The sequence below is a fragment of the Aphelocoma coerulescens genome, chromosome 19 (assembly GCF_041296385.1).
Source record: "Aphelocoma coerulescens isolate FSJ_1873_10779 chromosome 19, UR_Acoe_1.0, whole genome shotgun sequence".
NCBI lineage: Eukaryota > Metazoa > Chordata > Aves > Passeriformes > Corvidae > Aphelocoma > Aphelocoma coerulescens.
In genome coordinates, this window is record NC_091032.1 from 10,479,501 (window position 1) to 10,506,277 (window position 26,777).

Here is a 26,777-nt window from a genome sequence, read left to right on the forward strand (position 1 = left end):
TGCCCTCAAAAGGGATGAGGCAAAGGAAGAATGCCCTGACACTTCCAAAGAGCTCAGGAGCTCGGTATCTTTAAAAAATTGTTTCCTCTGCACCCGGGAAGGCTTGAATGCTTGATCTTGCTTGAAGCTTGGTTCCTGCCACAGAACAGGCATTGGAGAAACCAGATCCCCAGCAGTGCTACCCCTGTCCCACCCCAGCTAGGCCTGCGTTCCAGCTGCTGCTGGCTGTGGTGGGGAACCTCTGCTCTCCTAAGGAAACCTTGGTTTCTTCCACTTTACCAGTTGACTTACTAACAACTCTGGTAAGTTCCTGGTTACATATGTGCATAAAAGCTTGGGAAGTCGGGATCCTGGGTGATGGGACTGGGGAGCTCCTGCTGGGGTCTGGAATGATGCTCCTGCCTACAACAAGGGCACATAGTCTATGGTATTTTCTTAGGGGAGAATGGTGAGGGTGAGGAAATGTTTCAAGATAATTCCGAAATTATATCGCTGTAATCCCACTTACTCTAAGACTGTGTAACAGAGTGAAATAGGATAAATGTTTTTGTAAGACATTGGCTTTCCCTTGGGCTTAGCTGGGGTAAAAAGCTGTCTCCATGTCCCACTAAACCTCGATCTGTGTTTGCCCCTGTTCCTTTTAGAATGCTGGTGTCCCCTGAGGCCGAGGGCCTGGTCCTGCATGGCAGAACAAAGCTGCTTCTGTGAGCTGCCAGGGAGAGGAATTCAGAGGGTGCTGGGGAAAGGGCTGACTCTAAGAGAGACTTGGTGCAATTCTGGTGTTACCAGCCCAGCTCGGCTGGGGCTCTGTGTGAACAAACTGTGCTGCCTTCATGCTGGGGTGCTGGAATTGTGGAAACCCATTCCAGGTCCAGCTCTGAGCATCTGGACCCCTGGGAGTTTTGTTCTTTGAAGTGTGATAGCAGGGCAGGAATCCCAGGAGGTAGATTTTGCACTGTCTCTGTTCTTTCTGCATTTTATCCAAGTCATTCAGGAACAAGCTTTTGGGGGCAGTCTTATTCCTGCAATCATGGTGGTGCAGATGTGCAGAAAAATAATAATACCCAGCATCAGCTGTGATGTCTGTGCTTTTGTTATTCTGCAAAGATTAATTCTAGAAAAAAAAAAAAGAAAAAAAAAAGAAAATCTACCCAAACTTCATTGAACCCTTGCTCTGCTCTGGGTTCAATGAAGCTGGTTCGTGCTTAGTGCTCATTTAAATTCCTGGCCTGCCCTTGAGTCAGCTGTGTTTTGTGTTTCATCCAGTTCAGGGCACGTGACAGAAGATGCAGGATGTGTTTCTTAGACTTCTGTCCTTTCTTAATTTATTCTTTTTCTTTGCTCCATGCCACAGTTACTAAACTTGGAAACTCTTTGTGTTGCCACCTACAAAGCTCCAAAGGTTGGGGCTGTTGAACACTGTCACAGCTGAAAGTCCTGTGTCAGCTCTCGAAAGCAAGAGTCTGGGTTAAGAAAGATGCAATTGTTAAAGGACATTCAACACATTCACGTTTGCTTTAGAGTTGGAAGTGGGGTTTAAGGACTAGAGGATTTCAAGCTTTTTGTTTCTCTGAGCAGTGAGACACACTTCTGAGTTTCCCCTTCAAATAAAAGTTCAAAACCTTTTATATAGCTTGATTCCAGGAGTTGAAACTTTAGAATAAAGGCCAAATATTGTGAAATTTGTGATCTCATTGTGAGAATAGGCACTAGGGAGGTTTGTTTAGGCAGAACTTTTCAGGGAAATTCCTGGGTATCTGGGCTAAGTATCCTGGTTTTGTTTATTAACCACAATTGCTGCAGACTTACACTGGAAACATTTGAATGGGGGAGGAGAGAGACACAGCTCAGTTCTGTGTCAGGAAATACCAGATCATTTTGTGCTTTCCAGGCTCTTGTATCTTTTGTGTCTGCCTGATCTGAACCTTATCACTGTGGAGCTTTGGTGTATTAAGATGTAGAAGGAGTTCTGCACAGATATCTCTCCAGGCAGGATACGGGTAAGGCTGGTTCTCTGATGAAGGAAAAACTGGTTGAGGAGGAGGCCACTATCTTTGTCAAAACATTTCTTTTCTGTTCAAATAAAGAAGTAATTTTCTTCACTGTTTCTGCTGTTCACTGCTGAAGAGCCAAACATCCTTATCTGACACTTCTCCAGGTTTTAGACCAGTTTTATTTCTGACTCTATTTTTAATGAAAAAGTTAAGTTTCATTAGTAGCTTTGCAAAAATTTTCCCCGAGGAGAGAAGAATATTTCGATCCCCTCTAATCCTAAGTGGAACAGCAGAGGATGACCAGTCCCGGAGGTTTGGAACACACTCACACACCAGGCAGGGGGAGAGAGCAGCTGTGGGCACTGCTGGCCCTGCCAGAGAGGGGCACTGCCAAAAGGAATAAACCGTGAGTCAGCCCAGGCAGTGAGACAGTGCCACTGCTGGAAGTACACAACAGGTGACACTCATAAATGGAGTAACAAAAACGGTCTCGTCTTGTTTTCCTGCAGAGAATACCAGAGGAGCTGACCCTGGATGCCTTACTAGAAATGAATGAGTCAAAGGTGAAGGAAACAATGAAGAGATGTGGAGCCAGAGATGAGGAGTGCTCCAGGCTCAACGGGGCCCTGAGCTGCCTGCGGAAGGTGACAGAGTCAGGTACGGACTGCCTTGTTCTGCTGTGGAATTGGTGTCCCAGCAGCCCAGCCCCATCTGCTGCCTTCTAGGCACTGCTTGGGGATATTCTGTAACCACTGTCAGGGTACGGCTCTGGGGTGTGCACCAAGGGGCACTGATCAAATGTATGTAGAGCAGTGACTTGGGTTTGGTTTTGACATCAAGTCAGATAAATAAATGCATGTAGAAATAGCCTCTCCTACTCAGTAGACTATATCCTTATTAACCCATTCTGTTCAGAGTTGTGTCTAATGATCCAGTTCATTCTCTATGGGTCAGTACACATCCTTGACTTAAATACAACCAGATTCCTTGTAGGTGATGCCCTCCCCAAACATTGCCAGCGCAGAGAGAAACCTTCCCCAAGCACTTCCAAAGGCACTGTAAAATCTGTTTGTACAAGAGCCTCTCCCAGCAGACTGGTACTCATATGCACCACATCTTTCTTTGTAGCAGCTATCAATCTGTCACTGAAAGGTGATGTTTCCTGTTGGTGTTATGACAGTTCATCCATTTGCAAATCATAAAGATTAGTTAATGGAAAAAGTCAGCAAACAGCTCAGTTTCATATTTCCTTTTTTCTAATCTTTCTTGTCCCAAGCTGTCAAATATTTCCCATCCACACTGTATCAAACCAGCCATTGCTCAGGAGTCATGGCATTCACCTCTTGGAAAGAAATGGCATTTTAAAAAATACAGATGTATGTCTCAAAAGCTCACATCAGGCCCTGTGTTGAGCTGTGCCAGCCTGGGGCCCTGCTGAGGCTCAGGGGAGATGGTGAAAGAGGCAGCCACGGCCCTGCCAGGAACGCCTGGGAGCCCGGAGCAGCCGCTGGGCTCCGTGCACTCTGTGCCCTCCGTGCACTCTGTGCCCTCCGTGCCGGGCCGTCACTAACGCTGCTCCGTTGGACAGGAGGGGAGCTGAAGGATGATGTGCCGACGGCCCTGCCCGAGCGCCGGGACAGCTCCTGCTCGCAGCCGGACCCCGCCTGGTCCCCGTGTGCCAAGGGCAGCCAGCAGCAGCCGCGCTCCGTGTCCGTGTCCACGGCCCCGCCCTGCGAGCCCCCGGCCCCGGGCCACGGGCCCTGTCCCTCGGCAGAGACCCTGCTGGAGCCGTTCGTGCTGCCCGCGGCCGGGGGCAGGCCCAGGACTCCGCACAGCATCACCGTCACACCCCCGGCCACGCCGCAGCCCAGGCGCCGGCACCGCCTGAAGCCGCCGCGGACGCCGCCTCCCCCCTGCCGCAAGGTGTTCCAGCTGCTGCCCAACTTCCCGACCCTCACCCGGAGCAAGTCCCACGAGTCTCAGCTGGGAAACAGGATAGACGAAGTTCCTCCAATAAAGTAAGTTCCCTCCCAGACTGGAGCTGGGGCTCTCCCCAGCAAAAGCTGCCCTATGGCAGGAAAATACTGGCAACCTCAGGAGCCTGTGCAAAGCCAGAGGTGTCTGTAAACCTGACAGCACATGCTGCAGCCAGCAGCTCCTGCTCTAGCAAAGTGTGTACCTGTCGCAGGAATATCAGTGCCTAAAGAAACGTATCTTTTTTTCTTTCTAGGTTCGGTAAGATTCTTGTGGGGGTGTCTGCAGTGCCTTGCTGAAAGAGAAGAAGAACCTGTGCTTGTCAGCTCCCTGTTGGCCATCCCTGGGCAGCCTCTGGAGGTTCTCCACAGGCCCTCCTATCCCAGAGCTTCTGTTAACTGAGCAGGAGCTTGGCCTGCCACAGAACTGCAGGGTTTCACGTGGTCATTGTTGCACCTGGCATTTTCCGAGATGACACAAGCAAGGCAAAGGAATACTGGGGTTTGGGAGTAGGTGCTTATCTGTGACCCCAGATAGCTGGTACTGATGCCTCTTGGTACAGGAAATTTCACATGTGACCATTTAGTGGCTTTGGATATGCATTGCACAGTGTCTCTGCAGTGAAGTTAGACAGATGCCTTTAGAAGCTCACTGGACTAAAGATAAAAAAGACTGTGGTGCCATCTATGGTCAAGTGAGGAGACTGGCTCTGAGCCAGCCCTGCTGCTGTGCTGACACTTGCACATTGGAGTTTGCCTCAGATGTGCAATATTTCTGTGGATTTAGTTCAGGAAATATGCCAGAATCTGAGTATTTGAGAGTTTTCAGGAAGTTATGTGCTCTCACCACTGGCATGCTGGATTGGCATTTGGAAGTCTAGATTTCCCTTTCTGCACTTAGCAGCTAGTTAAGTGAGCTCACATGCATGTTTTATTCTTCTGGGTCATGTTGGCCCTGTCTAGAAAATTGAGATAATTTTCAGTGAAATAGAATATTCTGAAATCTACTGACACTGCAGGAAAACTGGGTGATGGTATTTGTGGTAAAACAATTGGGAATAAACCAGTTAGGAGTAAAGTCTGACTTTCTACTTTAAGAATGGCTTAGACCTGATCAGATGGACTTCTGTAATCCCTAAATGTAAAACATCATGATTTATCCAATCCTGTCGAAATGAATACAAAAGCAACTTCACAGGAGGCAAACCAGTCTGAGCTGTGCTCCTGTGACACCTCATGGCTGGAGGTGCTGACCTGGGGCAGTGACTGCTCAGTTCCTGTGCAGAGTGGTGAGCACATGTGAGCAATGCTTCCCTAAACCCTCCTCTTGTTCTCCACCAGAGCTCTCCCAGGGATCGCCCCAGACGGTACGAAGAGACTTCGGCCTGGCTGTGACTCACAGGTGAGCAACCCAGGGACAGAGCCCAGCAGCCCAGGCAGGGACTCTTGAGAGGGGTTTGGAATTGGGTTGGGTGTCTCAGTTGTCAAGTTCAACTACCTACAAATGTTCATTTTCCCTTGGGCACCAGCTAACCTCACTTTTCCCTGATGTTTCTCTGTTAGGTTCTCTACAAAGTCCTGGTTATCTCAGATTTGCCAAGTGTGCCAGAAAAGCATGATGTTCGGGGTGAAGTGTAAGTACTGCAGGTGAGCACACGGGGATGATCTCCTTCAGAACAGCCGGGAACTGGACTCACTACAGCCTGCAGTAACTCATGTCTCTTGATGCGATGCGCTTTTAGCAGTGGCATTATTTTTTCAGTCGTCCTGACATGACAAAGGGATGCTCTGGCACAACTCACACTTTAAGTTGGCAGCCTGACACGTGAATGAACCAAATTTGTTTCCCTGCCACGGGCTTCCTACCTCTTCCTGGGCAAATGTTGTAGTGGGAGCTGGATCCCTAAATAACAGCCAGGATATTAACTTTGCATCTCTCTCAGGCTTGTTAGTCCAGAGCACTGAGATTTTACTACTTCACTGTTGCTGGCTGAGAGTCAGTGAAAGTAACTCTATTAAAAATAAATCAGATACTAAGATATGTGTGTGGCTTTCATTAGCCTAATCACACACATATTAGGATTCTCCATACAAATGCCTGCTGCTCTGGGGCTGAGCATTCCAGAACTCCTTCTGAGATTAGCATAAGAATTACAAATTAAGGGTAGGCTTCTTCTTTTTGGGAAAGAACAAGTTGCTATTTAACATGTAATGGTTATCTTTCAGATTAAAATGTCACAACAAATGTACTAAAGAGGCACCTGCTTGTAGAATATCCTTCCTTCCCAGTAAGTAATTTTCTACAAATTCGTGGCATTCCAATGTAATTGATAGTATGGCAAGAATAAAAAGTCTCATTAAAGCTGTTTTTCTCCCTTCTCCAACCTGTTTTTCAGTAACAAAAATAAGAAGAACAGAGTCTGTCCCATCTGATATCAACAATCCAGTAGACAGACCCACAGAACCCCAGTTTGGAACTCTCCCCAAAGCACTAACTAAAAAGGTATGAGGTGGCTGAAATGCGTCCCAAGTCCCTGGGGAGTGCAATGGGGACAGGGTGGATCTTGCTGGTTGGAGCCAAAACAGCACCTTGAGCTTTCACTTTGCAGGACTTGGACATGTGACATTTTCTCCCCATAAAACAGGGGCTGTGCTGAGCTCCAGCTGCTTACTCAGAAAAGCGATTCCACAATCAAGCCTGGGAACAACTTCCCTCTGTTGTCCAGCAGACACTGAGGGGAATGCCTCCTTTCTCTTTATTGTTTTCTAATGAGTGACTCTCTGTGCTTTGCAGGATCATCCACCAGCAATAAATCACCTGGACTCCAGCAGTAATCCTTCTTCTACAACCTCGTCCACTCCTTCTTCTCCAGCACCTTTCCAGTCTTCCAACCCTCCCAGTGCGACGCCGCCCCCAAACCCATCCCCCATGGGCCAGAGGGACGGGCGGTTTAACTTCCCAGGTAAACTCCTCTCCGGCAGGAGACTCTGCAAGAAGAGGCTGACCAGGAATTCATAGGGAGCTGTAGGTTTCTGAATACATGGTTGTGCTTTAAACAAGGTGTGAAAGTGTATCTTGTTACCTGATAAAAGGGAAAGGTCTTTCTTAAAAGTTTTTGAAGGGTATCATCGAGATATCTTTGCAGGAAACAGATTGTTGAGGAATGTTGGCATGTTTCTTAGATAATTTGATCTATTTTCTTTTTTTCCTTTATGGAAAAGTACTGAAAAAAAGGCTATTTTTCCTCCTCCTTTCCCCCTTGTGTTGTACAATGCATGCTGCCTGCAATGTGTGCTCACTAGGGGCTTTCAGTCAGGAGGGAGGTTCTTGCTGGAGCAGGCTGTAAACATGAGAACTGGAATGAATTACTTTACCGGACCCTTCCAAAATATAACCCACAATCAACACCCATTTTTAAATCACTGACACACATGACTGGTGGAGGAGAGCTTACCCTTCATGCCCTATGGATTGAGAGCCCCAGTGTGCAGCTTTTACCAGAGCTGAGAGAAGCAAGAATCTCTGACAAGGACAAAGATTGAAATAGTGAGAATAAACGTAATTCCTTTGACCTAGAACTGAAGTCACATGGTGCTCAGTAGCTGCTACATCTGGCCTTCAACACTGCTGAATTTTGCATCAGCTTCTGAACTGTGAACTCAAGTTGCTGTTTGAGCCTGCTCAAATGGAACAGAGGCAGTTTAGTGTAAGGATTCTGCTGCAGTGACTTTGTATTGGGACAAACTGCTCTGATTTACTGAAAAAATAAAAAGGGCAGATGGTTCATGAGCTTCAGCTTCTGTGGGGGCACCTCTGCAAAGCTGAGACATGAGAGCACATCGCATCACACCTGATGTGGGCCTGCCTTGCACATTCCTGGGCTCTCCCTTTGCTTCTGCCACTGGGGATCCAAGTGTGCTGCTTGCCCACCAGGCTGTTTGAGAGAGGTAGCACAGCTTGTGTTTGATACCTGTCATTTGTCAGGGCCCTCCCGAAATGCATGTGCTGAAATTCCACCCAGCAGGCTGATAATCCACTAATCTGTTCCCAGCAGTGACCTGGGACTAATTCACTGATGCACGTGGGGCACTCATTGATGATCCTCTAACTTGTTTGTGTTGTTTTGTTTTTTTTTTTTCCCCCGGTATTTTTTTTGCTGTTCTATTTTTACAAAACCCCAATTAATTAAAAAGCTGCCTACTACCACCTTCAGCATAGACAACAGTTTATCTTCCCAGGTGAGTTGATTGTTTTAATTCTACTAACCAACTCTACTGCCAAAACATAACTTGTTTGTAAACTTCTGCATGCTGCCCAAGAAAAATCATTCTGCTTTAAAAATCCTGTCTAAAACAATCCAGACTTCCTCTCATCTCAGTGTGTTCTCAGGCCTATCTCCCCTAATCTGAGGTAGTGACGTGATTTATGTACTGAGATGGAACTTTGAATATTTAGCTGTAGAACATGCATTTCCTGCTGTGGGATTCTGTCCACACCCATGTTCTTTCTCTCTAAGGACTCACTTTTAGGGTTCTGTGCCTGGCCAGAAGGACTTTACAGATAGATAGAGGAGATGGAAGAGGACTGGGCTTAGCCAACATGCAGGCATAGGAGAGATGAGCATAGTTTTAAATGAATAGAAGTATAAAGTCTCTTTGTCTATAGTTGTTTATAATTCCTGAATAAGAAGCAAATAGTTGCTATTGCAATGTTAAAACTTGCAGTGTGTAAGAGATTGAAGTATAAAAGATGTATCATAACTGTTTCTACTTTCCCAGAAATTCCCATTCCTGTACAAACAGCACAGCCTCCAGAAACTGCTGCAGACACTAAGTAAGTAGAGTTTTAAATCCTTTCAGTTGCACAGCATTTACCTGGTAATCCTCAGATCAGTCCAGAGGTGCTGTGTTAGAGCCAAAACCAGATTTAACACCTGAGAACTTTAGTCAGCAAGGGTGATGCTGGTATTCCCAGTTTTATAAAGCTGAATATAACACTTAACTCTAAATGTCACGCTAGGGAGTTCAAAACTCGAATGTCTAGTTCTGGTTGTGTGAAGGGTCAGATGAAACAGAAGCTGGAGTTTTGTATCCCAAAGGGCAAGGCACACTGAGCTGCAAGCAAACAGCTCTTTTAGGATCCCAATTGCAGGGCATGGAAAAGCTTCCAGCCTGCATTGCCAGCTGCTCCACTGCAGGTGTTTCAGGGGCAGGAATGGGAGTATTTATTCCTGGAACACGGTGTAGTAACACAGCCATGCCAGTGCCAAATCAATTCCTGCCACTTCATTATCAAGAATCACTTCAAAGTTTTTGTCCCTCATTTTCCAAAGTGAGCTTAGGGACCTTCTCTGTTACATGGAGCAGGAATTGTATTTTTCTCTGACCTTCTGTAACTGTCAGGATCTGTTCTGTATTGGCTTCTTCCTGCTCCCCAACGGCAGCACAGGCACCCACTCCCCAATGATTTCAAACGTTGTTTTCACTGCTTCTGTTGCAGCGCTGCCCAGCAGCCGGGCACGGGCGGAGGCGCCAGGGAAGCACAGGTGGGTTTGCTGGTTTGCCCCGGAGGTCTCTGGAGCAGCCTGTGCTGCTGGGCTGCTCTGCCCCCACGAGGGACTCCAAGCACACCTTTCCTTTCCCTTGCTGTGGACAGGTGGAGGAACCAGAGGCGAGTAAGTCGGAGCCCGAGGACGATGAGGATGAGGTGGAGGACTTGCCCAACCGGCGGCCGCACCTGCAGGGGATGATCTACCGCAAACCCAGCCAGACCAGCGTGTACCTGCAGGAGTGGGACATCCCCTTCGAGCAGATCCAGCTGGGGGACCCTATCGGCCAGGGCCGCTGGGGCAAGGTCTACAAGGGCAAGTGGCATGGGGAGGTGGCCATCAGGCTGCTGGAGATTGACGGCAACAACCAGGATCATCTCAAGCTCTTCAAGAAGGAGGTGATGAACTACAGGCAGACCCGGCACGAGAACGTGGTGCTGTTCATGGGAGCCTGCATGAACCCCCCTCACTTAGCAATCATTACCAGGTAAGGAGAGAGATCTTTCTATTAGTTCTACAAGAAGTGTGTTATACAGCTAGCTAATACTGTTCTCATATATGAACATTTCCTGTAGCTTCTGCAAAGGAAGGACGCTGCACTCCTTTGTGAGGGACCCCAAGATCTCCCTGGACATTAACAAAACCAGGCAGATAGCACAGGAGATCATTAAGGTAAGGGCTCGTTATGCCAAGAGAGCCACTGGGCAGGGCCTCAGCCAGAGCTCAGAGGCTGCACAGGGGACAGGGAGCTGCTCCCTCAGCCTCTCCCCACACCTTCCTGTATGAGTCTCACAGGGCCCTGCCCCCAGTTACAACTAATCCCTGACACTGGAGTTAGGAGAGGAAATGTGTTAGAAAGCAGAGTGTGCTTGGAAATAATAAAAACCCAAAAACATTTCCATCTCTGCTGTTTCCCAGGGCATGGGGTATCTCCACGCAAAGGGGATTGTACATAAGGATCTGAAATCCAAAAATGTCTTCTATGACAATGGGAAAGTTGTGATCACCGACTTTGGATTATTTGGAATTTCGGGTGTGGTTCAGGAAGGAAGGTAAGTGGAGGTTTCAGTGCTTGGTTCCACCTCTAGAATGACAAATGATCGAATAGGGAAACATTTCCTGCAGTGCATGAGGAGCGTCCATTGGTTTAGTACACAGGCAGCTTGCATTGTGCACATTTGCTTTGTTTTCCTTTTGAGCAGAGTTCTTCCTACAGTTTCAGTAGCATAGCTAGAGAGTTTGGATTAAGACTCAGAGCACAGAATACACAAGACTGTAAGTCCAGGAAGGAGCTGTGAGAGTCAGTCTGACACATGCCTGTTTGTTAACATGGCAAGAAAATCAGAAACGAATCATCAGCAAAAACATTGGAGTAAATATTAAGTCAAAGCGTCAGGTGCAGCACAGATATGGCCTCCACACCAATGTTTTAGTCCTGCTTCTTTCTTTTGGACTCAGGAGGGAGAATGAACTGAAGCTGCCTCATGACTGGTTGTGCTACCTGGCCCCTGAGATTGTCCGTGAGATGGCCCCAGGGAAAGATGAAGACAAGCTGCCTTTCTCCAAAGCTGCAGATATCTATGCTTTTGGGTAAGGAAGGAACACCCAGGAGCACCATGGGAGCTTGCTAAGTGAGACTGGCTACAGGCCTGAGCCTTCCAGTCAGTGCTCTCCTTCTCTCAGACTCAGCATTCCAGCTGGGACACGTTTTCCTCACCTACTCCCAAAGTCACGGGTGGAAGGGGTTTGCTGTAAGGCTTAGGCACCTCCCAGAGCTCAGCTGAAGCAGCTGGAACAGTGCCAGCGCTGGGTATTTTCTCTCTCTGGAGCAGGCAGAGGCCTGACGTGTGTGTTGGCATTGCAGGACCGTGTGGTACGAGCTCCAGGCGCGGGAATGGCCGTTCAAGAGCCAGCCTGCAGAGGCGCTCATCTGGCAGATCGGCAGCGGTGAGGGAGTGAGACAAGTCCTTGCCACTGTCAGCCTGGGCAAAGAAGTCAATGTAAGTACCTCAGCTGCAGGAGTCCCTCATACAGCTGTTTATCACCGAGAGAGGGGGGCTGCTTCAAGAGATTTGTCTTACTCGTAACTCTAAAGGGAAAGGGCAGGAAAGAGAACAGATGAGAATGGGAGACCAGGTTAGAGGCTAAGCCTGTGCCCATAACTGTGGTGCAGAAGCAAACATCCCCAGCACGGGGCACTCTTGGATCCTGACAGTGCCCAGGCCCTCCGTGAGCAGTATCTGCCTGGGCTCACACACATCCCAGTGCTCAGACAGTTTTCTGCTCTGCACAGTTGACCTGTGAACTGAGATAATGAGCCACCACTGTCCTCTGCAGGAAATCCTCTCGGCCTGCTGGGCCTTCGACCTCAGTGAGAGGCCCAGCTTCACTGTCCTCATGGAAATGCTTGAAAAACTGCCAAAACTGAACCGCCGGCTCTCCCACCCAGGGCACTTCTGGAAGTCTGCTGAGTGAGTACCTGCTGCTGGTCACATCATTGATGCCATGCAATTTGCTGACTGATCATTTCTGAGCTTTATTTGCTTTCCTGGGGCTGTCAGACCTGACAGGGCGGGAGCACTGCTCCGCTCCTCTGCTTCTCTAGTTCCTGGGAAATGTGACTGAGCCACGAGCCTCAGACTGTTCATTTCCTACTTCACTATATTCACCTCCCTCCAGCAGCTGACTGATCCCGCTGTTTGGTGTCAGAAAATATCCACAACAGCATTGGGAAGGGCCCACACTGACCCCAAAGAGGTCAGAACTTCGCCAGTTACGGTAATGGCAGGTACTACCTGAGGAAGGGAAGGACTTGAACAGGCCACTGTTTCCCTCTGAAGTGGTTCAGACTGGATGAGTTTGAAGCCACAGACACATTTGCACCCACTGCCCATTCACCATGTCCTTGGCTCAGTGTTTCTTTCACCTCCTGAACTGCTTGTATTTACTTTCTTTTTGTTCTGATGTCTAACCAACCCCTTCCTTTCCTATAATCCTTCACCCTCTTCCTGCATGACCTGATCATAACCACCCAAACTCTTTGACACAGGGACTGTCGTGGCAGTTTGATCTCTGCTGGCTGTGGGGGCTTTGGAGTTTTGGTTGAAAATTTTGCCACTTCTCCTGTGCAATCCCCCCCCCCCCATTTGTGCTGGATCCCTGACACACCAGTGATGTCCAACAGCTTTAAACTGCAGAAAGCTTCTCCCAGGCTCTGGCCTCACCCTTGCACAAAGAACACACACTGAGCAGTGGAGCTCCTCCCACCTCACACAGATCCTTTCACACACTGCGCTAACCCCTGCTGCAGCCTGGTCAAAGCTGTACCATGTGTAGTTCTCAAGGACTTGCTTTAAATAACTGAAAACTAACTCTCATGGTGTCTTTTTCCCTTCCCTCCCATATTTCTTTGTAGGTTGTAGCTACTGGTGCAATAACGGGCTCCACCTTGCATGCTTCCATGTGTCGTATCCTAACCGGCAACTTGGACAATCACCTTCCATTAAAAAAGCAAAAACAAACCACGAAATTAACCCATGGACATAATCAACACTTTATCCGAGTTCTCCTCTCTGCCTTTCGCTTGGTGTGGGCTGTAGCTTCAATAACCACTCCTGTCTGCGAGACCTTCCTGGCTAACACCGGGCTCCTCTGCCTCTGGAGCGCTCCAGCAGCTGTGACTCCTCCCGGGAAGGGCGCAGGGACCCGCTCTGACTGACCAGGTGCCCACGACAGCCAGGGCCGGGTGTGCTGCCCGCAGGCCAGGGCTGTCCCCGGACTGCTGCGCCTCGCGCGTGTCCTGCGCGTCCCCCGAGGCAGCGGCCGCAGCCCCCAGCCCCTCTGGGGGTGTCCTTAGTGCTGGAGCTCTGTGACTGAAGGTGACAGGGGCATTGTCACAGCACTTGCACTGCAGACCAGCAAGAGCTGAGGGCCACGTTGGGCTGGTTCTCCCTCAGGCCCAGAGCCAGCACTGGAGCCAGGGTCAGTTTTGTCAGGGCCAGTTCTTGAGTGGAAAGAAGGACGGTCCTTTGCCCACTGAGAACCAGGCCAGGGGCAGTGTCCAGAGCGGGCCCACGTGGGTCAGCTGGGATCAGCTACAGAGCTGCATAGAAGAGGAGGAAAGCAAGAGCACCCTTCAGCCCCTCCTCCCCTCACAGATCTAGTACCTGGAATGTTATGGTTTGCTTCTGTTTACATCCCCTGGTCAGCAGAATGACTCAATGCAGGGCCTTGGCAGAGTCACACGTACCACAGCAAACACGTGCCTTCTAGAAAAGGTCTTTTTTTACTGGTTTAGAGCAGAGAGCACAGGGACAGAGGAGAACACACACCAAGGCAGTTTCTGCTGTCTGAGAGCAAGCTCCCACATCCATTCCCTATGTCTCCTCAGGAAAGCTCTGAGCTTAAAGTGCTTCTGGCTCTGCCAGCAGTGTGAGAGCAAGGAGAGCAACACCTTTATGTTTTTGTAGAGCCTGTGGAGGAGAAATGGGTTTGGGTTTGTTTTGTTGGGGTTTTTAAACCTATTCGTGTACTTTGTCAAAACTCCCCTTTCTCTTACAAAGAAAATGCTGTCAGTTTTTTCTTCCCTCCTACTTCAAGGGAAGTAAGTGCCCACTGAAAACCCAGGGTCAGGCTTCTACCCACGGTAGAGACCTGGGAAAACTTCCTGCTCCTCCCCCTTGGACAAATCAGATTGTGCTGTTTATTCCCACTGATGAGGTTTGCATGAGTAACTTCATGTGTTTGCTCCTGAATTACTTGAGCATCTCTTGGGTGATCTGAAGTGATGCAAGAGCAGAACCAAACTCATTTCAGCTCCTTTGATAGAGTGGTAGCTTTGCAAGATGAATTTTCAGTAACTGTCTCCCCCTCCCTTCTCCTCTCCCTCCCCACTCTTTGCAGCATTAACAGTAGCAAAGTTGTCCTGCGTTTTGAAAGATTTGGCTTGGGAATCCTGGAACCGAGTAACCCAAAGCTCTAGCCCGGTGTCATTGTGACCATGTTGGCTGCCTGCTCCCACACAGCACCAGAAACCCTCCCTGGCTCCTCCACGCCGAGGCTGGTGCAGCCCCACTGAAGACCATCAGCTCAGCCCCGTGTCCTGCCTGAGCACCAGCAGTTATTTAAATAATGTTTACATGATACTTTTGTGTGAACTATATTTTTTTAAACATAATAAACAGTGAATCAAGTTGAACTACAGCCATTCTCAAATAGCACTGAAAAAGAGAAGAGCTGTTCCTGGTTCCTCCTTGTGTCCGTGGTCAGTAGGAGCCACTCTCTGCCTTCAGAGCGGGGTCCCCCCCCCACTCGGTGCGGAACAGCGACGTGGCTCGTGCGAGGCCTTGGCCTTCCAGAGATCAGTTCTTTCCTGAAGGTAGAACCCAGCCTGCTGCACTGGGACTTGCCCAAACCACACATTGTTTCAGCAGGGCTGGTCCAGCTTTGGGTCACCCTGAATTCAGCTACACCAGAACAGAGCTGCTGCGGCGAGAGTGTCTGGCCATGGGGGCTGCGTCTCAGTAAATTACTCAAGTGCTCTTCTCCACAGAATTCACACTAAAATCTGCTCCTTCTCATACAATTCCAGAGGAATTAAGAATTGCTGGCCTTAAAAAAATAAATCCATGACTTGTCACAGCTCTGCACAGGGACCAAATTAATTTGAAGTTCAGGCACAAGTTTGAGTGCAGGGAAAGGCAAAGAGAGACAGGAGAAAGGAAAAGCTGTCCCTAAATAATGCATTAACTAAGGCCTTGATGCACAGAGCTTCAGAGCCATTGCACACACACAGTGTTGCCACTGCCTACAGTTGGTCACAACTAAAGCAGTTGCTTTGAGGAAAAAGCTCCTTAAAAATAGCAGAAATCTTGTAACCAAGAAGGCAATATCTGGGCCCGGAGGCTCTTCCTGACCCCAACAGCTCAAACTTGTTTCACAGATTAGTTTTAAAATCAAAATCCACACCCTCCCCCCCTCTGCAGTGCACAGTGTGGAGGTTGTGGAGGTGGCAGCCAGTGACCACACTGAGGCGACAGATGCATCATCCCCCTTGGAAATCAACTGCAGGCCCTGTTACCAGGGGCTCCCCTTTCCCCACCATCACCCCTGAGGCTCGAGGGGAGCTCCCAGATCCTCTGTGAGCAGGCAAAGCACCAGCCCTCAGTTTGGCTGCCTGCGTGAGGAACTAAGTGGCACAAAACCTGAGTTCTGTTGAGCAGAGAGCCTCACTCCTGTGTGCAAGTCAGTTGTAGCCTCTTAAAAGTGTTAACAAAGACTTTATAAAAGAGACGATGGGTTCGGCATGGCCAGACCCTGCAGTGCTGTCCTGATCCCCTCTCCCCTCCCACGTTAAAGGCACGGCTGTGGCACCATGCCCCGGGGCTGCGCAGGGCTCTGCTGTTTGTTCTCACTAACCGTGTGTCAGCAGCCTGAACCAGGAGTTTTCCCCGAGTGCTGCTTAAGTAAGAGCAGCACAAAACAAACCCAAAGAAGGGAAGAAAGATGCTGCCCCTCGGCTGGAACCCTGGGTGGGTTTCCTGCCTTAGGGAAGGAAGGGCAGGAGCTGCTGGCGGATGCAGACTGGCCTTTGGCTCAGTCCGTGTCCGAGGGCAGCAGTGGCCTCGGGGTGCTCCTCACTCAGTTCTTGGGTGCATAAAGCAGGCTCCGAGAGCTGGGACACCCAGACCGTTCTGTGTGGGATCAGGGGCCGTGGTTCCCTTTGTCCGTGCCGCAGCTGCCCTCCCGCGCAGCTCAGGGCCTGTCTATGGAGCCCCTTCTGTCCTGCCGTGCCCCGGGTCAGGGCGCTGGACACTGTGGATGTGCCCTGCTGGGAACACTCTGTGCTCCGGTCCTGGCCCAGGGGCTTGTTCACAGCCTGCTTTTAACGGGGAGATGCAGACTGGAATCCAACCTGACCTGGCTGGTGTGTGGGACACCCTTAAACTGCCCTTGCACACAAAGCTCACCCTCTGCCCGGTGCAGCCCGCAGGAGGGTCCGGCAGCCTCTGTGGGGTCAGTGTTGTTTCGGTCAGCCAGGGGCGCTCGGCCGGGCCCGGCGGGGCCCTGCGGCTGCGGGGCACGGAGCTCTCCCAGCCCCGCACACCAAGCGACAGTCCCTGGGTTGTGTTTGTGTCACACGTCCCGCCCCGAGCCCGTCCCGGTGGAGCTGTCAATGTGACAATGCTGTGCAATGCTGCTACAGGAGCCACACGTCAGTAGTGAATGTAAATGGTCGTAACATGGTGAACATGGACACGTTTTCTTTTCAAATGTGATGTAAACTTTGTACAGTACAGATTTTTTTTTATATTTTCTATGAACTGAGTGTCTTCCAGAATTGCTATTAAATTAATTACAAATTGTTAGGATTAACAACAGTTTCTGTATTAGTTTATGAAACCAGCAAAAAAAAAAAAAAAAAAGAGGAAAAAAAAAAGAGTGCGTTCTATGCTACTGGAATTCTGGATATGTAGGAATCTTTTCAGTGAATAAATCTTTGATCTGGATAAAGCAGAGTTACTGAGTCCTGGTTTGACCTTTCCCTCCCATTGACTTATAGCCAAACTAGAACAGGAGCAGACTCCCACAGAGACCCCCCAACACAGCAGCTCCTCTTCCCCACTCTGCTCCCTGCCCTTCCCCTGAGGGACACCAAGTGATCTCCCCCTGCACCAGTCCGTTTCAATTATCAAAGTTTTCCCTCCCGGATATGACGAGTCACATTATTAAATGGTTAATGAAGCCACCACTGAGTTTTCTTGAAGCACCAAACTTTAAGAAGCTGCTTCCCCACCCAAAAGCACCACTTGAGTCTGTTCTGGGACCCCCAGCACCTTCTCCATCCTTTGCACAAGGTTCTGCCACCACCTTCCACCTGCAGAGTAGGGGCAGAGCTCTGCCAGGTAGACCCTACAAAGTGCCATTACCAAGTGTTAATTAATCCCAGGAAGGTTCTGCTGCTGCCAACAGCTTTGTACCGAGAATAACAGTGGCTTTGTGCCATCCTGCCAGGAATGGGCCAGGGCATCATAAAAGCACAGTTTTACATGTCATCCATCTTATCTACATCTCACATGCAAACAAAAATCTTAAGATAAGTTGAGCTTTGTTATCTTTCATAAAGAATAAGAAATAACGAATGTAATTCTCAATTATACTTGAAGGGCAGAGGTGTTTCATTTGAAAAACCAGAACACACAAACTCCAGTCCCCAAGCACAAGGTTCTGCCCTAGCTGTGACTGGAGCAGTTTGATGTTTCCCTGCTCAGAGTTGTACCCCAGAACTGCCCTGGGCTGTCCGAGGCACCATCATTGGCGTCCCTCTGCCCTGAGACAGCTGCAGCAAACGGGAACAGGAGCAGCCAGCACACACATCCCAAGGGGGACAAACCCAGCACAAAGGGAGCGTTTCCAGCCCCAGCCAGCTACACTGCAATGCTCAACAGCATTTAAAACCCCCACACCAGACAGGATCATTTCACCAGCCCAGCTGGATGCTCGACAGCAAAACACCCCAGAGCAGCCACATAAACAGGGGTTCACTCAAAGGAGGCACCAAACAACAACTCACAAAGCTCAGACTACAAATGAACTGACTGGAGCAGGATCTAGGAAAGCTGGACACACCACATCCTGGCTTCATCCTCAGAGGTCAGCCTGCTCCTCCCAGATAAGGGATCAGCTCCAGCCCTGGCTCCCAGGGGGTTTACTGGGGCAGGCAGAACCCCTCTGTACATGGATAATATAACGTAGTACTACCAAAACACAAAGAAAAAGCCTTTCACCTACCTGGCCTCACTGTCACCAGGGCCCAGAGCTCACCAGCCTCATACATCACTGCAGCACAGGCATCGTCTGTCACAGCCCACCCCACAGCCCTTTGCTGTCCCTTGTGAGCCTCAGATGTCTCTTGTGAGACTCAGGTGTTCCTAACAAGCCTCAGGTGTTCCTAACAAGCCTCAGGTGTTCCTAACAAGCCTCAGCTGTCCCTCATCCCCCTGCCCCTGCCTGGCCCCACCGGCCCCCAGGTTTCCTGTGTTTTCCTGAGGCAGGGCCCGACCTTCTGTTACCTCCCCGCACTCATGGACCCTGTCCACATGTTGAATTCCTTTTCCTTCAGTTAATAATGTTACCCACTCAGTTAATAACGTTACTCCCTACCGGCCAGGAACCTCCTCTGTCCTTACTCTCTGTTGCTGTTCTCTGCCACTGTCCATGTCCTCTCATCTGTGCTGTGTCTGGGATCCTGTGGCTAAGGCTGTCCTGAAGCATGTGTGAAACACACTGTTCACACGAGGCACTGCTGACTTTTGAGTCTCAACTCTGCCTTCATCAGATTCCAGCTCCTGGACACAAGGGATGACAGGAAAATCTCACCTTAAGCTTTTTTCATATGCTCATATAGCCCTGGTAATTTCAGAGAAGGGACTAGTTCTGATGTAACTGCAAGGCCTAGAAAGAGCCCAAGTCCAAATACAATGAGGGCAGCTTCAAGCCAGTCTCACTCCCTCGTGCAAACTCACACTTGCCTGGCAGTACCAAAAATGCAAAACCAATCACAGACAGACTAACTCCTGGAGATGGCCCTTAGCTCAGGGGGGAGTGTTGGCTGGAGCCCAAACCCACCTCACCACAACCTGAGAGCTGACTTAGTTACCTCTGCCTTTGCAGGCTGGAGCCAAGAGCAAGAAGAGGTTCATTGATCCACACACTTTGTCTCATTATAAAGGCAGATTTTATTACAGCCAAATCAAGTCAAACAGAACATAGAACTCAAATGTACAAAGTGCTTTGGAATTTTTGGAACCTTCCTGCCATAGGATCTGTAGCAACAACAACTGAGGTTCATGTACCTGAGTCCCACAAAGCAGAATTCACCACTGCTGCCTGCTGAGCAGATACATCTGAGGTGGAAGCAGCAGGTGTTTCCACTTGGGGACCAGCACATTATTATCTCATTTGCAAACATTGCTCCAGATCCAGGCACGTGGCCTGACAACTCCCAGCAACACAGCCATCCACTCACTTGCTTTCAAGTGAAGATAACACGCAAGTAAACCAATCTGATATAAATAAAGTTGCAAAGATAAACGGTACTGTTTAAAAAAAGATTTCAGCTCTATTTAACTCAGTACAAAACTCTACATTTTCCATGTATGTACAAAACCCACCAGATTTATATCAGCAAAGACAGTATTAAAAAAATAATTTCCACTTTCACTATTAAGATAATGTATTAAAAGCAGTCAGAATAAATAGCAAAAGTTAAATTTCATATTTTACTTAATTAAGGCTGAGGTTTAAGAGTCAAATCCTACAATCCTATGCACGTGCATGATTGAACACGTCTATGAAAGAGGATTTGCCTCCCTGTTTTTTGAAAAGAACAACAAATGTGCAAGTATTGTCTAAAACACAAGTGGATTTGCTCTTCAGCTGATGGGTTGCAAAGCTCTTTTGACTTCATGTGGGAACACAGCCCCAAATATATCTTCATGGTATCGCTTTTGGCTCTGCAAAAAGAAAGGACACCCAAGAGATGAATTCAATGCTTCCAGCTACTCTTTATCCATCAGTTCAGTAACTTAAAAAGGCCTTATGCATTTGTAGGAGCAGCAGAGTCCCTCTCACATCCTGACCAAACAGAAGCTGCGCTGGCAGTCCCGGGGCGGACCAAGCCGCTCTCTCAGAGCTTTGCTCCCTGTGCGTGCACACAGAGGAGCTCACGGCAGCCGCAGGACCCTGAGCGTGGCTATGCAGCCTCCTGTGCCCCACCCGCTGGAAGGAATGGCCTGTGATGAGAGCATACCTTGAGCTGCAGGAAGTACTCGTCTGCCTGCTGCGGGCTGAGGCGCAGGGCCCGGGCGAGCAGCGCCCGCAGCGCCCGCGCCACGTCCCGCGCCATGCGCACGTCCCCGCACACGTACACGTGGCCCTGCTGCCCGTGCACCACCTCACACACGCGGGCCTCCAGCTGCCTCTGCAGGATGTCCTGAACATAGACCTGAGAAACAGAAAAAGGGTCATCGCACCAGGTTTCTTAAACGCTGCTGTGGCTGTTGGCCCTTCTCAATCCATCGTGGGTCTGTGCACTGCGGCTCTAAGTGCCCATCTGTTCCAGCTCTGTCCTGCACCGCCACAACGGTGAAAAATGTCTTCAGGCTGCCTTTATGAGCCCCAGATTTGGAACCTGAGCCTGTCTCTTGATCAAACTTGAGTAGACAAAACCTCTTCTATCTGCCAAAGTCTCCTAACTGCCAGGAGAGCTAAAAAGAGGGTAACTTGAGTGCTGGCTTTTTGTCCAGTCAAGATTTCTTCTAAGCAAAATTAATTTCCTTCGTCACTGTGTCATTGAAATGGGGACAAATGGCCAGAGCCAGCTCATTTTTAACTCAGGGGGTAATCAAATCCTGCAAAATCTAAGGTTTCTGAAAACGTTCCAGTTCTAGTTTCAAAGGCTGTTTGCAATGGATGTGCCTCTCTGTTGCAGTGAGGGGTTGTATTTATGTAGCTTGCTTGTGCTGGAGTGCACAGGGAGATTTTCCTTCATTTGAAGGAGTGGGGCCATTTGTCACCTGCTCACAATACACTGAAGCAAAATGCTAACATTTTTTAAAAGAACAAACAGAGTCTACATCTTAACTTGAGGGATGATTCTGGAGGAGTTTACCCTTAAAGAAGAAAGGAACCAGCCTTACTTTCTCTTGGCCAGGCAGTCTGGAGTAAGCTGTGTAGATGTCTTTCAGGACTCCCTTCCTCTGCATTTCCTCAGTTTCCTCTCTGTAGATGTGATCCAGGTCTGGCTGCCGGCAGCCGAACAGTAACGTCATGTCACCCCCTCTGAGCCCTGAAACCAGCGAGGGACAGTGTTTGTCTGAATGCCTGGGGCAGCCACTGACACACAGGACTGGCACACAGGCGGTGCCCTCCCAGTCCCCAAACACCCCCTGCCCACCGAACGGTCTCTGGGGGGATGGACTGGCTGTGACAGCGCAGTGCCCGCTCAGCCTGGGGGTGACAATCTCTGCAGGGGCTCTTGGCTGATGTTTGTGGGTGTGTCTGGCTGCAGAGCCCTTGTCTGAAGGACCGGGGGTGTCCCCCTGCCAGCCCTGCCCGGATGGTCCCCACAGGTACCTCTGTGCTCCAGGTCATAGAGGCGCTGCAGCCAGAAGCTCCTGAAGGGAGCAATCCCTGTGCCCGAGCCGATCAGAATGCAGGGCTTGGCCGGCTCCTCTGGCAGGTGGAACTCATTAGCACTGAAATACAAAAATATGTTAATTAGGTAACTGGTTTCTGACTGAAATTCACGTTCAGTTGCCTGAATGACTCTGAGCAGCACAGCCCAAGTCCCCAGTTTGAAAGCAACAATGGGGCTGAACTGGGTGCTCCTTGTTCCCTCCCCTTTCCTAGCTCTGCAGTGGAGAAGCTGATAGTGGGGATGGGGTCATAGGAATAGAATTATTTCAGAATTTTCTAGTGATTTGTGAGGCATGGGAAAGGATCTCATCTCTGGAAGACAGGGAATTCCCTCTCTTCTCAGACCAAGCTATTCCAACTTGCACTCACCAGTCACTTGAAAATATCCAAACAAAGGAAAACCCACTGAAGAAGCTGAACTAAGAATTGCTCTTTTTTGGGTTGTTTAGTTTTCTTTACCTGCGGATGAAGCAGGGAACAGTTTCATTGAGCTCTATTGTGTTCAGCCACGTGCTGCAGACTCCATGGTGCAAAGGCCCCTCTCCATCTACAAGCAGAGCAAGGCAGAACACCTGTCAGCACCCAAATGCCCTCTGATTTTAAAAAAGCACAGTTTATACTTAAAATTATAGCTTTAAAATAAACGTATGTCTAGTAATGATTTATAAAACAAGGCTACACTGATGATGGTGCAGGATTTTAGCAAATCTTGGCCCAGGATGAACACCTGCACTGCAGGTACTATTCTGCAGGTATGTCAACACACATTTTTTATTACAGATATGCTTCATGCTGTATGGCAGACACAGTTTTTTCCTGAACCACAATGTAGCCTAAATATCATTTAATTAAGAGAGCAATGAAAACAACAGTTCATTACCTCTTGTCCTGTAGTTTACAACTGCAACTGTCAGATGAATCTCTCTGGCTGTCATGTCACAGGAGGAGCTGACAGAATAGTACCTGGGCTTCAGAAATGGCAGCTGCGTCAGCAAGAAAGCTGTGGAGACCTCAGCAGAGGGGAACTCCTCCAGGACCTCCAGGATGTTCGGGCTGTTGTAAAACTTCCATTTATTGTATTCTTCTGTGCTCTGAAAGCCAAAGGGCATCACCACAGTGTTACCATGTCATGCTGAGTTCAGGAGAGCAGGGGCATATGAAATGTCACTTATAAATAAGATTCCTGCTTTACATTCAATTAAATATGCAGGCAAATCAACAAAGAATTCTCAAAACTTTGCCAGGACCAACAGTGGAGTTTCCTAAGAAACCATTTAATTTTGAACACAGAAGTTCAGAATCCCCACTACAGCGTTCTCAGACACCAGCTCTCTCAGTGAGGATGCAGAAACTGAAGTAGAATCCGTTTCTCAGCTCCCTGTCATGGGACATCCACAAAGCTGTACAGTCCCAGGTCCTGACCCCACACAGCCTCCCTGAACCTGGTAGGAGGAGCCAGCACTTACCACACCTGCGAGTCATTGGGTACTTAAAGCCACACCCCTCTGACTCGCAGGGTAGCAAATTCTCTGACAAAAACTTCTAGCAGCTCCCCTCCAGCTCCTGCACGTACAAAGTGTAAGGTCTTTGAGGGTGTCTCATCGGAAACCACTGTGAGGCAACAGGATTAGGCAGGCAAATGACCCACCCAGAACCACACAGGAAACACCAGATCTCGGTTCCCACGCCCAAGCTGAACCTCAAGACCCCTCTTTCTCTCACTGCGGTTGGCTGTCCAAGACCACAGAATATGTAACAGAGGCATAAAAATCCATCACTACAAAAACTTCTTAAGCTTCTGCTACAGTGTCAGAGGGCCCAGTGCACAGTACTGCAAATAAAACTCCAGCCCTAAGGCTCACCTGACACAGCACTTCCAGCCTCTGCTTGTCTCCTTCCGCTGTCACCAGCTGGGAGAGTTTTTTTAGCAGTTGTTGGGAGGGTGGAGTAGTGATATCAAGCAAGTATGTCAAAGCCTCGGGTAGTGTGCAGGCTGGAATCTTTTTGTGACTTGTCCAGTAGCCACCTGGAAATGAGGGAAATAAGAGGAGACTTGGCAACACCCATGCTATTTGACAGCTGTAGGGCTTTGCAAAACTCTGTGTCCTTCAAAACACCCCTTCAGGTGAGGGTGCAGCAGGTCTAGACCACAGGACCCATCTGAAAGAGGTTATTGTGAGGTTTTGAATGTTTTGTAAGGGATGGATCTGACCCAGAAAACTGCGTGACACAGAAAACTTCGTGACAACAAAACACCACTTGGAAAGTCACAGTCTTTCATTTCACAGTCTTTCTGTGTGCCCAAATCCTATGATTGTTCCTACTAAGATGGGAAAGATGGGCAGGACATATAAGTCTATTTTAGGACTCTCACATGTAGCAACAATAAGCAAACTGTTGATGAATTTAATTGCAGTCGATGGCCTATTCAGCAACTGAATTACAAGCAGTGTCACCTCAGGTACCTCTGCAAACCCTGGTGATGTCATGGTTTTGCCAGAAAGTGCAAAATCAGAACAAAGAATTGTAAGAATAACTAAAAAGCAGCAACAAAATCCTACTGAAACTTTAGAAAAGGATCATAGAATCAAATTCGGTCAACAAAAATTCTTAGGAATTATAGAGGAATCTGTCCAACATCCTCTGTTATTTTGTCTAAAGAGACCCAACTTACCATCTATGCAGGTTTCAAGCCTGATAGTCTGATCAGCTGGAGGGGCATCCTTGACACGTGCAATAATGCCATGCACTAATTCTGGCTGGTTGCCTGGGAAAATCCCGATGTGTTCCCCAGGAAGGTAGTGCACTTCCTGATTAGTCTCACAGTAAAGTTTAACCAGAATGGTAACACGACTGCATAGTGGAGAAAGAGAAACGAGACAGGTTACATTGACAGGATTTCCCTTGGATTGCACAGGAAAGGAATAAATCTGCAGTGGCAGCTGGCAAGGGCTCCCTTGTATTCATTACCAAATACCAGACCAGCTTAAGACTTCACAGAGACTTAAACAAATCAGAGTCCAGGTATGTGAAGTACTTGTATCCAAACAAATTGGGTGCTGAAACTCTGCCTGCTCTGTCCAGTACAGAATAAACATGTCTGGAATCAGCCAGGGAAAGTGCAGTCCCGTTGCAGACTGCACAGCTTACATGCTTCTACTAAGGACAGTACAAAATTTCTATATATTTTGTAATTACTGCAGGGAGAAGATGTTTATAACCAGGCATTTTAGATGTTTAAGATTTTAGTAAAATGTAGTATTGCAATATTCAAAAGAACGAAGTAGCATACCTGGACTTCAAACTTTGAAGATTCTGCCTGAATTTCAGCTTCATGGGAATTACATCCTTGGCATGAATGCTTGCAAGAGCTGGTGAGAAAAGAGAATATGACTCTTGGTAACTCTGTGATTAGTTTAAAATGTCTTCCATGAACCTGAACCATGCTTGGCCTAGAACATGACCAACCATCAGTCAGCTCTGTGTGCTGTATTCCCTGACTAAAAGCAGTTCATCTCAGCTTTTGTTCCTCTGGGGCTGTCTAAATGTGTGATAGTTCCAGTGTTATTGTGCTGGAAAAGATAACTTATGCAGTATAAACCAGTGTCTTTTTAAATCTGATCATGCACTACATTATATGCATTCTAGCATCGAGCAGGGCCAAGTTCAGCTTCACAGTTCAGCCCCTGTGAAGCAGCAAAGGCAGAGGGAGGGGAAAGTGGGAGCAATACCTTTAGTCAGGTCCATGGGCTGGGAGTCATGCACTAGCCTGTAATTGGTAGGGTCCCAGCTTTCCTCAGAGGTGTAGATGTCAGGCAACTGAATACTGTGTCTCCCACGGATGTTAAAAATGTCACAGGCAGTCTAGATAAAAAACCCACAGAAATAAAGGTTATTCACAATAAAAAAAATATATATTCTTAGCATTGTCATAATCCTAATAAGGAGCTATCAGTTTCACAGATTGATGTTTTTTATTGCTTCTGGTGTGTGGGTTCAGTGAGTTCAGTAAGGTTCCACTTCTATATCACTATAGCTAAAAAAGATCTACTGCAAAAAATTCAGATGTTTGATGCTACACTTATTCATACTGAGCCTTCCCTTATCCAAAAGGGTTCATGCAATTTTGTGTAGATATTAAAAAATAATAGAAAAGGGACCCAGTTCCCTCTCCAAGTTAGGCAAGCAGTAGAGAAGAGGGGAGTTCCAAGTTCCGATATGAATTTAGATGTTTGGTTTCCTTCATTTTCCCTCATCTTTTATGGGAACTGAACTAAAATGAATGGATGAATGACAAGAATATGAGCTGTATTTCTACAATCACCTTGAAAGCACTGACTGCCCAGCTGCGGAAAGCTTCTTCTTGCCCATTGAGTTCATCCCCTTCACCCACTGGAGCGAGCTGGGCAGCCCCAAGTTGGGCCAGTTTTTGGTCAATGGCATGAGCAAAGGCACAGAACTCTGGGTACATGCTGGATCCCAGACCAAACACAGAATATCTGCAGAAGGAGATGAAAAGAAGATTGCTGGGTTATGCTACATGGAGTGCAAAAGGACTCAATCACATGCAAACCAAACAACAAAGTATTTTTACCTAATTTTCTTTCCCAGCAGTTTCAGTCTGAGCAAGGAGTCCTTAAAGGTCTGCATAAAAATTCATAAAATACTTAAGGTTAGAAAAATACTCTGATTTAAAACAGAAGTGAGACCCGATCCATATCTTACTCAAGGATACGAGACAAATGAAAGGTTTGTCTTTGGTCTTTGAGCTGAGTCTCGCACACTTCTGAGGTGAACATTACCTTTCCGTTACCTGGAGAATCTCCATTTCCAAAAGTGCTAGTAACCACTAAAAGAAGTGTTTCTTTTTCCAGGTCACAAATATTGTACTCATCCATGCACAGAATCTGGAAGGAATAAAACTCATGAGATATTGCTAGCAGACATAAGAACTAGCCTTAGATATCTCAGATGACTGCTGACCAAACTTAACAATTCATTATGCTAAATGAATACAAAACCAAAGTTCTGGTCCAACTTATATCTACCGAACATTCAAAACA

At 48.2% G+C, this 26,777-nt stretch overlaps 2 protein-coding genes across 5 annotated transcripts in view; one reads left to right on the forward strand and one right to left on the reverse strand.

Annotated features, from left to right (window-relative positions):
* The window catches only part of KSR1 (kinase suppressor of ras 1), a 50,458-nt gene extending 33,318 nt beyond the window's left edge, over positions 1–17,140 (forward strand). The window contains exons 3-20 of the mRNA XM_069033038.1: positions 2,504–2,651; positions 3,583–4,012; positions 4,225–4,229; positions 5,309–5,369; positions 5,531–5,614; positions 6,194–6,255; positions 6,364–6,470; positions 6,762–6,930; positions 8,162–8,206; positions 8,747–8,801; positions 9,468–9,513; positions 9,624–10,003; positions 10,092–10,188; positions 10,435–10,568; positions 10,975–11,106; positions 11,381–11,516; positions 11,854–11,987; positions 14,419–17,140. Coding sequence (XP_068889139.1) covers positions 2,504–2,651; positions 3,583–4,012; positions 4,225–4,229; positions 5,309–5,369; positions 5,531–5,614; positions 6,194–6,255; positions 6,364–6,470; positions 6,762–6,930; positions 8,162–8,206; positions 8,747–8,801; positions 9,468–9,513; positions 9,624–10,003; positions 10,092–10,188; positions 10,435–10,568; positions 10,975–11,106; positions 11,381–11,516; positions 11,854–11,987; positions 14,419–14,497 — 2,304 coding nt within the window. The 3' untranslated portion in view covers positions 14,498–17,140. The remainder of the gene's footprint in view (positions 1–2,503; positions 2,652–3,582; positions 4,013–4,224; positions 4,230–5,308; positions 5,370–5,530; positions 5,615–6,193; positions 6,256–6,363; positions 6,471–6,761; positions 6,931–8,161; positions 8,207–8,746; positions 8,802–9,467; positions 9,514–9,623; positions 10,004–10,091; positions 10,189–10,434; positions 10,569–10,974; positions 11,107–11,380; positions 11,517–11,853; positions 11,988–14,418) is intronic.
* A 2,099-nt stretch (positions 17,141–19,239) lies between these two features.
* Positions 19,240–26,777, reverse strand: part of NOS2 (nitric oxide synthase 2) — a 29,853-nt gene continuing 22,315 nt past the window's right edge. For all 4 annotated transcript variants that reach the window (XM_069033070.1, XM_069033069.1, XM_069033068.1 and 1 more), the window contains 13 exons: positions 26,517–26,621; positions 26,309–26,358; positions 26,039–26,213; positions 25,446–25,578; positions 25,007–25,085; positions 24,389–24,567; positions 23,577–23,740; positions 22,595–22,805; positions 22,174–22,261; positions 21,652–21,773; positions 21,216–21,364; positions 20,327–20,521; positions 19,240–20,030 (listed from right to left, as the gene is read on the reverse strand). In XM_069033070.1, the coding sequence (XP_068889171.1) occupies positions 19,950–20,030; positions 20,327–20,521; positions 21,216–21,364; positions 21,652–21,773; positions 22,174–22,261; positions 22,595–22,805; positions 23,577–23,740; positions 24,389–24,567; positions 25,007–25,085; positions 25,446–25,578; positions 26,039–26,213; positions 26,309–26,358; positions 26,517–26,621 (1,731 nt within the window). In that variant the 3' untranslated portion in view covers positions 19,240–19,949. The remainder of the gene's footprint in view (positions 20,031–20,326; positions 20,522–21,215; positions 21,365–21,651; positions 21,774–22,173; positions 22,262–22,594; positions 22,806–23,576; positions 23,741–24,388; positions 24,568–25,006; positions 25,086–25,445; positions 25,579–26,038; positions 26,214–26,308; positions 26,359–26,516; positions 26,622–26,777) is intronic.